At 37.4% G+C, this 14,682-nt stretch overlaps 1 protein-coding gene across 8 annotated transcripts in view; it reads left to right on the plus strand.

Moving 5' to 3' along the window:
- The first annotated feature begins 1,032 nt into the window (after window positions 1–1,032).
- LOC114135611 (dedicator of cytokinesis protein 3) overlaps window positions 1,033–14,682 on the plus strand; it is a 159,174-nt gene continuing 145,524 nt past the window's right edge. For 4 of the 8 annotated variants that reach the window (XM_028003035.1, XM_028003037.1, XM_028003036.1 and 1 more), the window contains exon 1: window positions 1,040–1,884. In XM_028003035.1, coding sequence (XP_027858836.1) covers window positions 1,848–1,884 — 37 coding nt within the window. In that variant the 5' untranslated portion in view covers window positions 1,040–1,847. Of the gene's footprint in view, window positions 1,885–14,682 lie in introns of all 8 variants that reach the window. The other 4 variants (XM_028003040.1, XM_028003041.1, XM_028003044.1 and 1 more) reach the window with 3 other exon arrangements.

Below are 14,682 nucleotides of genomic sequence, written 5' to 3' on the forward strand. Positions count from 1 at the left end.
TGGCTGAATGTAGAAGTTAGACTGTTGTTGTCTACTGATTGGGATATGATGACTTTTTGTTCTTCTTTCTTTTTAAATCATCACTGATTTGGAGATATCACCTCGTCAAATGTCCATTTTGGAGTTCCCCTTTTGTGTTTACAGAGCAAGACACTTTATGAAAACCTTAAAAGCGGATAACAGGTGAGAGTGAGTGTTTATTCTGAGAGACGATCCTCATTTATGGTCAGTCTTGCATAATGTTTGCATATGTGAATATTTGTGTTTAACTACATTCAGTGGGGATTTGATGGAGAACGAAAGTCAGTAGTTTTTCCCATCATTGCAGAGGTCATAACATTTCTTTGTTATACCTGCTTTTTATTATTGATCTTATGTAACATTTTCTGAAAACTGAAATTTTGGGTTATTTGCAAGCCAAAATCACCAATATTAAAACAGGTAAACTCAGAATAACTCTTAAAATGTTTGTTATTCTGTGTAATTAATTTAGGATCTCTCTCTCTCTCTCTCTCTCTCTCTCTCTCTCTCTCTCTCTCTATATATATATATATATATATATACAGTACATATACTGTATATATAGATCTATATATATTTATAAATATCTATAGATACAGATATCTATAGATATAGATATATAAGTGGTAAGAAGTGATCGGGTCTGTCCAGTGTCCACTAGTTTTACAATAATTCCCTGTGCAGAGATGTCGGTGTGCTGCTCAGAAACATCCACACGGTGGCGCAATTACAAAGCTGTTCGTGGAGACTTTCAATGGGCCTCAATAGCAATATGAACACACATTATCTGTCAATATGCATTGAAAATAATTCACTTGAAACATGAGGAACTATGTCGTGTCACTTTTTTAAAGTTATTACACAGTAAGTCTTTAAAATCATTGCTTCTGACGCTCGTGCGTCACGCACTTGAATATTACATATATTTTAATATGTTTTCAACTCACGTAGCGCGCCCTAGTATGTACCCACAGCTCGCATTTAGGTCGTGAGCTTTCCGAGCCGTCTCCCGGACAGATGAGCAATTTTCACCTGCGGCTCGTGTCACGTCACTACAAGAAAACCTTTAATGATCGGTTGCTGCAGCAGACAAACAGTCGCCCGCTCCAACATTAAACTCTCCTGCTGTGGACGCACTTTAACACGGGCTCCTTCTCTTTCACGAGCCGCTTAAACAGACGGACCCCGAGCCCAGACGGGAATGCAATTCTTTCTTTTTATTCCCTCTCCGTCTGCACCAGGACAAGTTAAGTAGTTGCAACTCGTTAACGCATGCGTGTACTTAAAAACATGGGATGCATGGGAACTCGGATGCTGCGCTGAATGAGAAGAGGAGTTCTATGAGCCTTGACCAAAACCATCAACAAAAACATTTTTCCCCGGTAAATTTTGCGCTATTTTTAGTTTCAGTCAGGATCTGTATGTGCTTTCTTCTCTTTAGGCACCCACACCTGTCTTACCAGCGCTCAGACCGGTGTATAAGTAGTAGCCCGCAGATTCCCTTCGCAGTGACGCCTGTTTATCAGATTTCTTTTCCTCGTAGCTGTACTTCAGCAGAGATGGACAAGCACAATGCGCCAAACCTGACGGGATAAAACATCCCTGCTGGTCACTGTCAAAACAACTGAGACACCTTCAACTTCAAGAACCTAAAGAATTAATTTTTTTCTTTGCCTCCCACCTTCCTGAGGTAAACTTTTCTAGTCCGCGGCTCTCCTCCTGGTCCCCTTCCCTCTCTGGGTGAAATCACAGCGGGATTTCTATGAAGCGACGCCTCGAGTGATTAGACTTTGTTGGGGATTTTGCTCTGTTTCCAGAGGGACATCATGTGGACTCCCACGGAAGACGAGAAAATCGGTGTTGGTGAGTAAAAAACAAACAAAAACACAGTTCTCTATCAATGTGGCTTTTTATTTTGTAAGCATCTGTTACACAGAGAGGACTGTCATGCTGAGCAGTCAAGTGTCTCCAATTCTGACTCTTTAATAATGTTGGCTGTAAGATCTTGCATAACCCCTGTCCTAACTGGAATCTTGAAGCATTTCCTCTTTAGTATTTAAAGAGAAAATATTTAAAAGTGGAATAGTTTTTACACTTTGCTCTGTCTGTATCAGCATATTCAGAATGCTGTACCTCCGACTCCGGTACTTTTGATTTTAAGGTCTGCTACAAGAGGTGATGCAAGAATCTTACAGTGGGCTATCCGTCTTAAAGAGCTGCGGCAGGAGACAGACCAATTTGTAGACCCCAGAAAGCCTGATATAGGCTTTAATATCCAGTAAAACGTGATGGAAAAGAAAAAGAGTGATAGAACCAGTGGACTGTACAGTGATCTGTGACCTCGGTGAATCAGCAGGAATCTATCCGAGTTTATTGTGCTGTGGTGGATTCACAGTTAATTGTTTCAGAAGACTTTATTAGGGACCATTATCCACAATTCAGTTATTCTCTCAGCCTTGTCTATTATCATTAATTGTCTATTATGTACATTATTCACACAAAGTAATGTACATAATCCTTGAAAGCAGTCACTGCCATACACTTATGTAATTTTCTTGAATGCCTTTATTATTCTGCAGTCATCACTCAACACATTAATTGCACCTAAAGTAGTTTTGTTGTTTGAGTTTATTTAGTTAAAAAACAACAACAACAAAAAACCATTTTGGTCTGTTCTAAATTGTCCTACATTTGAAATAAGCCAGGAATTTCTTTGGATGATAAAATCTTAGAATCATTTGTCAATGGCGTTTTCATGTGCAATTTGCTAAATGTCTTTTGGACATTTCCTTCATATACACACTCTGTCTGTTTTATCAGGAACCCCTTGATAAAATTAGTTTGGATCGTTTGCTTTTCCTTTGGAACTGACTTAATTGTTTATGATTAATCAAGTTTTTGGAAACATTCTTCAAAAGTTATTTCCCAGACTTATATGAAAGCACCATTACACAGTCACTGATAACCTTACCCATTGATACAAGCCAGGATAGAGCTATTCTTTCATGTTATGAGAAAACATTCTGACCACACCATCTGACCATCTTCTGTACTCTATTAACTCTAACGCTTTGTGCATGAAGAGATGTGATTCTGCATAACTTGGTTGTAACAAATCATTATTTGATCTTCTGTATTCTTGAAGCGGTCTCCCCATTTTTCCTCTAACAGCAGCAGGGAATTTTCATTTGCACAACTGCTGCTCTCTAAACATGGTCTCTCTTTTTTTTACTATTCTCTGTGAACCCAAGAGATTGTTCTGAGTAGAAATCCCAGCTGATCAGCAGTGATGTATGCAGACCAGCCCATTTGGCACAAACAACCATGTCAAGTCACTTAAATACCCTTTCTGCCCCTTTCTGTTGATCACTTTCAATATCTTCAAGTTGCCTTTATTGCATCTTGATACCTATGTAAGTGAGTTGCCGGCATGTGATTGGGTGAATAATTACTTGTGTACAGATTTAATAGGTCTGCTTAATAAGGTGGCTGGTCAGTATATATTGAAATAGTCCAAACTTGAACCTATTTAGTTCAACCATGTAGCAAATCTCATTTAATGATGATGCCAAAAGACGTTGACTTGTTCACAAAGTTATTTTCTCCTGGAGTAATCCTCATGTAATTACATTTTTGTTCAAAGAGTTGATGCCGCTTTGAACTAGAAGTGTTGTTGTGCCTAAAACGTCTGCTGGTCCTTCCAGAGTTCCTCAGACATACCAAGTGCCCTAAAACTGCAATTTCTCAACATTCAGTCTTGCATAAGAACTTTGAGTGTCTAAAAACTGTTTTTAAAGCCTTAAAATATTTATTTATTAATTGGGACCACCCATGCAGGGAAAACCCCATCTGAAAACTGATGTGAACTTAGAGAGTCCAACAAAATTAGCATTTTTCAAATGAGGCGACAGACCTCCAACCTCTCCAAACCCCAGAGGTCAGAGCTATCGATTGACAGCTGCTCGGACCGTTCCAATTGACCGATTAGGGGGAAACTCTACACCAGTATGGTTCTGTGGGAGGAAGCAGGACTCTGCTGACAGGAAGTCAATGTGGGGAATCATGACTCCAGCTCTCCGTTAATTGGAAACAAACATTAGCTGAATCTGAATGAGACGTTATTCCTTCCATCCCCATCTTCGACTTTAGCCTTAGTTTTCTGATCATGCTCTATTTATCTACTCTTTTACATCAGCTTAAACTTCATCATGATTTACATGAAAAAAAAGCTCAACATATTTTTTTCACTAAAATAATTTCTGCTGCGAGAATTTGCGATAATTTTTTAAAGTGATGTTCGAAGAATATCCAGTTTTTCTTTGGTTACAATCTGCTCCATGTCATATGGAAATTATAGCAGATTTTTTTCCTCATTTGTTCTCTCATTATCCTTTCTTATGAACATCAATAACTAAATAGGTGCACAACAGAGAAGACATCAGGAAGTCTTTACTATTGGCGGTAATATTGGGATCAAACAAATCCTAGAAGAACTCATACTTGGAAACTGGTATGATTGTTTTCATGCAAGTGTGTTCTGTGGCCTTTGGTAATCCAAGCATTTGTGATTTTTGCAGGATAAGGCTATGCATACCAAGGCAGACAGACTGGTAACTCATAGAGGCGTTCCAATGGAGTTGGGATGACTAGTGCCTCGTTGTAGAAAACAGCTATTCAGCTGCATGAATGCAGCTTTGTGGCACCCATAGAGGTTCCTGAATGAAGCTTCACCTCCCCCAGGGCTGCACTGCACACTGCTCAGTTCTCACACTCGACACAGAACACATACTGACACATGGATGGGTTGAGAGAGAGATGGACATGAGAAGTGACATACTGTTCATCAATTATACCTGCTAAAGGTCTGAAATTACGCATCATAGCAGCTATTGAAATTATGTGGTACTAAATCTTATCAGCTTCATCTTTTGATAATCATCAGCGTATTTGCAGAATTAAAAACATAATACCTTATTTACCTCCATTATAAGAAAAAGTTAAGATGTTATTAAAACAAACTCCCCAACTGAGGGGGATTTAAAGCCTCACAATAAGGCTATAGCCAGCCAGCTGGGTCACTCCCAGAACCTGCCTGTTATGAGCTGAAACGTTGCAAGCTGCTGGACCGCCGTGTCAGCAAATGACAGATATGCTGAAGAATTTTTATAGGCATGAACCAGCAAACCCAGTGTTTAAACTGGGTCACACTGAAATTAACTGATGTGTAATTTATGTCCCTAATTTATCTAATCTGTTTTTGCTCTGACCCATTTATCCTGGACCAACCTTTCAAATTTTTCTCCCTGTGACTTACTATAGTGTCCTTTCGGATTTGGAAAGCTCCAGTACTAGAATACAGATGGTGCCATTATTATACTTCTCCCCAGACAATGAAGCGCTCTATCAGACATTTCTCTTATGCAAATCATTTTCTTAGGGTTGGATTTAATTTAGTAAAAATGTTGATGTATTATGCAGCAGGATGTCATGTTACTTGGTTTGAGTAATGTCCCTAATTGGTCATCCAGATGTTGGCACCCCCTTGTAAAGATGAATAAAAAGATGTTAAATTGATTTATTGAAGAAATACTGTACTGACAGAGTGAAACAGATTTTCTATTTAAAATGTTCTGGCCATGTACTCTAACAAGATTCTTGGGGCTCTTAGAAGAGAATTGGTCCCACAGCATCAAAGATCATCCAACATGCTGATATGAGGTGGCTTTCATATTTTTGTCTTTTGTTTTACTCCAAACCCTTCCAAACATCTTCCATTTGAAGATGGGAAACAGAATAACTGCTTTTTTGTCTATTTTCTCTTTAAGAGCTTTAGCAGCTTTCACAGATGGGTTTAAAGTGTGATTGTTGATGGTCTGCATTTGCAGTATAGCCATTACTTTATGAAGATATTGGAGCTATTAGTGAGCAGGTGTGTGTGTGAGTGGGATTGGTTGGTCTTTCTGTTAAGTTTTCTACAAATCAAATAGTTTTCGATTTTTGAGCTTCATGTCCAAACTGAACTTTAGATTCAGAATTAAGCATTTTCATTTTTTATTGCTGTTATGTTTCACAAAAGATGGGGGCAAGATCTATTTATCTTTTGCCCTATATTAAGTAGGATTAAGGTTTTTATGCTTATTCATGCTCTTTCGTCCCAACTTTTATGGAAAAGCTTTAAAACACCCGTTATAATTTTTCATTTTATCAACAGGATTATTTCTGCTAAAAATAAAATAAAACCATAATCTGCATATAGTGTGCAGTTTTTGCATCCTTTAACAGCCTGCTAATGGAATGAAGCTCCGCCTGCTGTGTCACGATAAGCTGAACTGCATTTGAACTTGAAATTTGTTGAACTGCCACTCTGCGGCATGTTGCTGCTTTTCCTACTGTTGGTGTTTAGTGACCCAGATTTACACTTTTAATCATTAGAAAGTGCTGTTATAAAAGCTTTTCTCAGAGGAGGGAAAGATGCTTAATTAGTAAGAGATTCCACATTTCCTCTGATACATAACATAACCAGGTGAGTCTTCCATAGTTGAAGCAGAGAGTTTTAGTATGACACAGTTAAAAGTGATGCAGGCGAGTGTCCCAGACACTTTCGGTCTGATGGTTTGTTGGGTGTTGACAACTACTGCTGAGAATCTCCAAAAACTTTGCTGATGGTGCATCCAAATCCATTCCCTTGATTTTAATTTTACAGGAAAGGGATATTTAGTTCAGCATTGTTATTGTTTCCTTCAGAGTGTGAAACAAATATGAAACATGACAGGATCTACATCAAACATCTTTCCTTTTCCCCCTGTCTGTTCCTCTTTCCATCTGTTGTTTGCCGCGATGTGATTACGTGCTAGGGATGTGAGACAGTAAGGATCACTTGATGAGTTCAACTGTTGGTATAGTGTTTTTCTGTTGAATCCTAATATGTGTTTCCTACTTCAGCAACCGTCTCTGGAAAACCTTATCCTCCTTCATATAGATTGAGTCATTCTATTTCAAAGAAGAAAATATTTGAATGAAATTAGATTTTTTTTTCTTAAAGTGAGGTTTTAGATCATATTTGCATATTTATAGGCAGTAACTGAGCACTTTTATGAATGCCATGTTAAGCATGCCTTAACAGGTTTATGTATATTTTTTGTGTGGGCACATCTCGCTGATGTGCTGGAGGAGATGCAAATACTCCCATTGTAAATAAAAGTAAGATGAACACAAATATGAAATATTTATGTTGTAAAACTGCAGTTAAAGGCCATTAAATGATGGTGTCCAACGAAAGCATAAACAGACAAGTTGCAGCTTCAGCACCTGTAGTAATAAATGAAACAGTTTTTCTAACTTGGATGAGATGCTATGTGCTTTCCATAAAATGTTACTGGAATATTATCTCTTAGTAGGGAGTAACATGGATCAGTGCTGATGTTTCGCTCTTTACCTCAGTTAATCTTCCAACTGCTTCATTAGGACATTATCAGAATATCTTCAATGAAACTGAAATACAATTCTTATAGCAAAAATGTATTTTAAATAGTAGTAATTTTAAATTATATTTCTTCTAAAAATGCTATTAATTATGAACATTGCTTTTATTTCATATCCCAAATGTAAAACATTTGTTGCTACAGAAAGTCATCAAACCAACTGATGTTTTGAATGAACGTTTTTGCTTCATCTCTTAAGTCAGCAGAGACACAGGAAGCTACTAGAAAGGTCACATATGAAGACATATCTGTTGGTCTTTCAGGCTGCAGGACGGGGAGGGAGTTTAAAACTTCAAGCCGTTTACAGGAAGGCCAAACAATGTACAACATCTTTGCTCGGTTTTATCCTTTTGATCTGTCAATCCTTGTCAGTCCTGGATTTGGAGATGTTGGTAGTTTTTCGATCAGCTCGTATTCAGGGTGAGGTTCTGAGTCCTCCAGTATTTACCACTGGAGACAAGCGTTTCTGTAAAGTTGTCTGCCCTAGCCATATTCAACTATAATGTCAGATTCTAAAGACAGATCTTGTCTGCGCTCACACACACACACACAGCATGACTTTGTCTCTGCTCCCAATGAGTGCAGTTAATGACTGCTCATGGCAAGAAGACTAGAAATAATATTTTGAGTGCTGTTCTTATTTCGTCTTATGTTATAGCTCTTAAAGGGAAATCAGTGTCTCTTTCTGTGAATACATCCACATTGTACTACTGAACTGGTCTTGACAGTCTTTAAACCACACTCAAGATAGGTAATTGTACTGGAATAATGTATTTAACTGACTCGAAAAATATCTCTTTTTTTGCAAGTAAAAAATGTGAAAGATTTCACTTATGCAATCTGAGATTCTGGCTGCTATCCGTGGTCCTGAAACTATTCTAACCAATGCTGTAGTTGAGGAGAGCGCTTTTCCCTTTTGATCTTTGCCTTCAGTTTTTATGTTCTTTACCCCTCTTGCTTAAATTACCTAGTCATGAGGATGCAGCAGGATTTTCACATGAATCACAGTGTCTTGGTCTGTGTCATGTAATTCCAGCCGCTCCACTCATTCACAATCTGTAGGGGAAAAACTGAGACCACAATCAACCTAAAGTATTCACTGTTTTCCCACATCAGAGTGAGCAAGTAGGGCAAAACACCAAAGGCAAGAGACTCGAGAGGATTATGTGCAGAGCAGCTGGACTTCAGAGCTTAATGAACCTTGGTGATGGGCGGCGGTGTCCTGTAATTGCTTTACTTTATGATGATAAAATTATTTACACCTCAGTGAAATATTGCAAACCTTGTTACCGATCCAAGTTGATGTCAGTGTAAGTGGTTCTTTGCATTTACGCCACAGTGTTGATCTCTGTAATATATGGGTGGATTTTGCTGGTTGCACACTTGCTTGGGGACATACTGTGTCCCTCTCATGAAAATTAAATAGACCTCCTCTATATTCCCTCTCATTCTAATAGTTTATTGCATGTCGATTCAAAGAAATCCAACATATACCCACAAACCTTTTTTAAACTCTTACCATCTTTTTAGACTTGAGACTTAATTTTCAATTTCTCTCTGTCATTTTGTCTTCCTGACTCATTCCTTATTTCTCTCTTGTATTTAAATAATTTTATCCAAAACTATAATCTCTTTAAACACCTGTTTTTAGCATTTAGCAAATGACAAAAAAAAAAAAATCACAACTACTTTGATCAACACTAAAATCAAGATTATTTAACTTATTGCGCTTGGAAACATGGAGTATTCATCATATTCATAAAAATATACTTGGAAAACAGAATGAAGCATAATAATGTGTTTCTACCTGGTTTACTGTAAAGTCTATGATTATAGTACTCAAGTAGAAAAAAAGTGGACTGCTGCCTCCTGCTGATGTTAGGTTTAATGGATGCTGTATATCTATTTCCTGTAATTGGCAGAAAAAAAAAAGATGTTGGACTTTTCTAAACAATAAAAAGGAAGTAAATATTAAAGATGCATTTAATGGTTCATGTTAAGAAAGAATTTCCACTGTTAACGCTCTGGCTGAGATGTGGGCACCGTCACCCCGCTGTGGGTGTTTGCGTGTGTGGGTCACGGTTAGTGTTTGTATGGCTCTGCGTTCTGGAGGAAAGTTCCGTCGTTGTTATGGTTACTCTCGGTTTCCGCAGACACCCTGGTAGGACAGGTTGCACAATCGCCATAACAACAAGCCAACTTCTCTGCTTTCATTCAGAAAACAGAAGTGCATCATAAACAGCCCTGATCTCTCAACACTGAGACGTATTGGTTTGGTATCAACATTTATTCCAAAAGTTGACTGCTGACTCACTCAGTTAGAAAATGTAAGTGGCATAGTGCTGGGTAACCTCTCAATATTGTATTTGTGACTGCAGACATGCAATCGTTGTATGTGCTGTGATCAGAGTTTTCCTGAGTTTATATTTGAATTGGAGGGGTATATTTTTTAGTTTAGAGTTAAGTAATCAGAAAAACTACATTTACATTTCATTAACGCTAACTGAAACTGACCTGTTTTGATTTATAAGAATGTTTGTTTTCTATATGCTATGGAGCAAGTTATCCAAAAGAAACGTGTTTCTGAAACCAAAACATTTTCACATGTCAGAAAGATTATGTCATAAATAAAACTGGAAAACTCAGGATTTTTCTATTTTAACTTATAACCAAAGCCAGACTGGTCAGGAAAAACAACTAAATTAAGGCCTCTAGGTTGGAGTTATAGAACAAAGTTGGATAAAGTGCAGAGTTATGCAACTATTTTTGGAGACACAGTGAGATGTTTTTGTTCAAGAAAAATATGTGTGCCTGATATCATTTAGTCAAAGAGGTCTTGGAGCAAATGGGGAAAGTGAGTTGTTCCTTCATTTTACATGTGAAACCTAAGTGGCTCATTCCTGGAAGGCATGGACAGAAACATCTAGGCCACTGTCCCCTCTCACACCTAAAAGGACTCTCTCTTCTCAGAAGTCTGTCATTAGTTTCCTTGGAAAACGTTAGGAGCACTTCTCTAATGCTTTGTAAGTCCTTGTCACTCTGTTAAGTGCTTCCACTAATTACGACCTATTCCTACTCATAACTGAAGTAACTTGGCAGTGAATGAAACATGTAAAAGAGCCAACTTTTTTCCAGCCTGCAAGTTTCTGTGTTTTGTTATGCCATTAGTGCTGGCTTGCTCTGACAGGACAGGATCCAAACACTAAGTTGGGATTCACAGAAGCAGTTTGATCTATTTTCAACTGAAATAGTAAAACTGAGTTAGGTCAGTTTGTTCTCTTCCCATATGAAAGGAACTAGTATGTTTAAAATGTTTAAACCTTCATCTGAAATTCACAGTTTTTGTGCTTTAAGTCTTTTTGTTAACTTTGTACTCCCCATATGCTCCGTCCTCTCATAAGAAAGGAAATGGGTAATAAACTGTTTCTAACATTTGAGCTGTTTTCTCAAATGCAAAACCCAACTGTCTATTTATTGATTAGTGGATAAAATAGAACAGTTTTTCTGTCCTGCAGCTGGTTGTCAATGGGTTGCAGAGTAGGGCAGGCAATCTTGTCATGTAATTAAAGGATTTTTTTTAGACTAAAGACTAAAGTAAATGAGCATGGATGGTCTTGATTATTCTGACAAGTCCTCTTGCAACTGAAAGTGGATTAGTTGTGCAACCCGTATTGGGTTGATAAGTAAGATAAGAAAAGCAAATGCTCCCTGTATATCCAATAAATAAATTAATTTTATGAGATATTTTTTAAAAAAAGAATCACCACTCAAAGTGAATAGCGCTCCAAAAATTCAATCCAGTCATATATTTACTTTTTTCTGCTTGATTCACTTCTGATATCTAATTAACTTGTTCTGCATAAGCCAATGCTTACCATATACAGTATGTTTTAACTATTTGGGCAGTGAATTATGCCCAACTCTGTGTTCATGTACATTTCAAGTTGATTTATTAACAAGCTTGGACACCGAGGTGAGACTTGCAGATGTTTATTCAGACATCAGGCATAATATGTACACCTCCTCCTATGTTCCGCATCTGGATTTATTTCTTGGATACACACGGAGCAAAACCCCCGCCCTGCATATGAGAAGACACAAATTTTGGTTGACACAAAAAGTCTGGAGGCAGCTCTTATTTCTCCAGTATATGAGTTTTCCTCCATTCCATGTCTATATAGTTGTACCTCTAATTTTTTTATTTTTGTTTCTCTGTTTTAGTTTGTTCGCTTTCTCTACCAAACAGTTATTTTTCCCCCTGCTGTGTTCTCCCTCTCTTTCATCAATCCTTCACTCAGTGTAATGAATATTTAACGTAGAAATGCTATTATTAGATGTAATCGGCCCTCTGCTCCATCCACCATCGGGCTCAGCTTTCTGGTCTGCGTGGTTTTATTCCTTCATTATCAGACTGAGGTTGAGTTTCAAGTCACTTTTAATCATCATCGACAAATGTTCTTTTTTTTCTGTTGGAGAATGCAGATTGACAGTAATTTATGATGTCATGGATTAGCTTTTATTTATCGATTTGTCAAACAGGAAAGTGCTTCTGAAAGTTCATGATTTTATACCCAATAAGTGATAAATAGCACATCAATTTAAAAACTTTGAGCATATTATTTGGTTTGAAAGATTTTTTTCTTTTGAGCTGCACATTGTAAGCAGGTACATTACGTTCCTTAAGCATTTTGTAAAACGTTAACTCTTTCATTTTTTGTCATATTTCAACCACAAATTTGAATATATTTTATTCAGATTTATATATTATACAAGGAGTCTCATACTCCCGTCCTTGAGGACCAGTATTATGCAACTTTTAGACGTCTCTTCATCTTAGCAGTTTTCCAAGGCCTTAATGTTTTTTTTTAATTTTCAAGAAGATTTTAAAGATGTCTCACCAGTCTCTGGCACCAACATCACAACATTAGTAGTTCAGGCAGCTTTTACAAACAAAAACAGAAACAGTACCTTTACCAATAAAGATATACAATATGCTACTAAAGTTATTTTATACACACAACATAAATCTACCTACAAACTAATACAGATAATACAGAAAGCAAACAAAATCAAATCAAACTAAAGCTTCTTCTGCAATGAGGTAGATGAGCAGGGAATTCCCTAAGGGTGAAGTCATTATGGTCTGTCTTCATATGTGCTCTCCATGAATCCTGCCTTCAGGATATTTTTTTCAAAGATAGAGTTTAGTGGACTTCAAAGGAAAAGCACAACAAAACACTAACAAGGTTTGTGTCAGACAATTTAAGTGTCTGCTTCATCCTAGTGTGGGAGATTTTTTCAGCATCCTCACAATGCTTTAGAGCAGCGTTTCCCAATTCCGGTCCTCAGGCCTCCCTGCTCTGCATGTTTTAGATGTGCCTCTATTCCAGAGCAGCTGATTCAAATGATTGCATGACCATCAAGTGCTGCAGAAACCTGTTGATCACCCATATATTCAATCCAGGTGTGTAGCAGAAGGGAAACACCTAAAACATGCAGGGCAGGGAGGCCTGAGGACCGGAATTGGGAAACGCCGCTTTAGAGGTTTGTTAGAGAACATCAGTAAAAAAAAAAAATGTTGTGTAGAAGTTTAATGCAGGTTTAGGTTATAAAGCAATTAAACACATTTTTAAAATGAAAAGAAAAAATACTTTGATCATAGGTTCCTTGCAAGAATATGGAGCTCTTTGGCAAAATCAAACATATTTAAAAAGGACATTTTGTAGGGTGTGTCCACCCACTATTGGATCTCAGAAGCCTTATGTTTGTTCTGGTACATTTTAAAATTCTACTGGCAAAGTTAGAAAACCTGAAAATACTGTGATATAGCGAGTAACTGAAAGTCGGTAAGATATCGTTTTAAAAAATACCACATTTAATAATATATGTTGCAATTTGAGATGAACTATTTGTGTGTTGGTAGATGAGCCAAGACAGTTCATAGCAGCAGAGCAGAGCTTGGAGATGAGAGCAAAATGCAACAGTGAGTTCAAATACTAAAAAACATCTTCTTAGCTTGTGGGCACACATTTCAAAAAGCTTGTGAGGAATGTAAGTGAGTTTTATATAAATGTTGCCTTGTCAATATGCCCACATTGCTTTTAAATCATTTAAGTTGAGGTCAGCAGTTGTTAAATGTACAGTATATATATAAATGTACAATATATACATAAAAAATCCAACTTAGTCAAAGCTCTGGCACATGCCTCAAACTACTTTCAAATGGCAAACAACCTTTTTATACCGCAGGTACCCAAAGTCCATTCTTCATGTAGTATTTGTGGACCTTGTGTGGGATAAGCAATTAGTGTGTTCTGCTTGTTGGGGTGCACTAGTGTGGGTTTGAGCCACAGTAATGAAGGCAAGGCAAGACCTTAGAGACACCAGTGATTAAATAAAAATAATAGTCAACATATTCTTTTGTTTTTAAGTTGCAAGTTAAAAGAAAAATATCGGCTTTGTATTTTTTTTTAAGAGGTGGATTTTACGTGACTAGTTTTCCATTGAATAGATTAATCTATGACACATTTTGAAGTTTATGTACTTCTGAAGTCTGTCTTTTTTAAAGAAATGTCCAAGAAAATTGCAAGTGGGTTTTTGGGGTGCAGGGAAAAAATAATTAGAAAAAAAAACACTTTTAACAATATCAGTCATATTTTAATAAAGTAAAGGTTTTTAGTTATCTTTGGGTAACAAGTACAGTATATCCATGCATGTCTGAGGAGGTGTTATGTGGACCTGTGTGGCTGCTTTAGTGTGTGTGGCCTTCAGGCTACCTTACATTCAGCGTCCCATTGAATTACAATAATGGGCTGGTAATAGGCCTCACTGAGTGGTTGGACACTGAAAGGGGGGCTGCACTAAAGGTCAATGAGCTGCTCGGGAGCCTATACAGCTCTGACAGTCTGTGGGTGAAATGGGTTTACTGTACCATTAAGGCTAATGGGTTAGTGCTTCACCTAAAATATCTGTCCAGCTTTAGGAACTGGGACCACTGCAGGAGAAAAATATACTGTTGGTAAAAACAAAAACCCTTTTCATTTCAACAGAAAATGGGGTAGTGTGTTTTTTTACTCTGCCATTTGTCAGGTTACGCTGCTTTCAAGAGGGTAATGTAACATAATGGTCTATATTTCCTGTTAGCATCTAACTTGCACCTTACAGCTCTTAACCCTGTGTG

Source organism: Xiphophorus couchianus, chromosome 20 (genome assembly GCF_001444195.1).
Source record: "Xiphophorus couchianus chromosome 20, X_couchianus-1.0, whole genome shotgun sequence".
NCBI classification, from domain to species: Eukaryota; Metazoa; Chordata; class Actinopteri; order Cyprinodontiformes; family Poeciliidae; genus Xiphophorus; species Xiphophorus couchianus.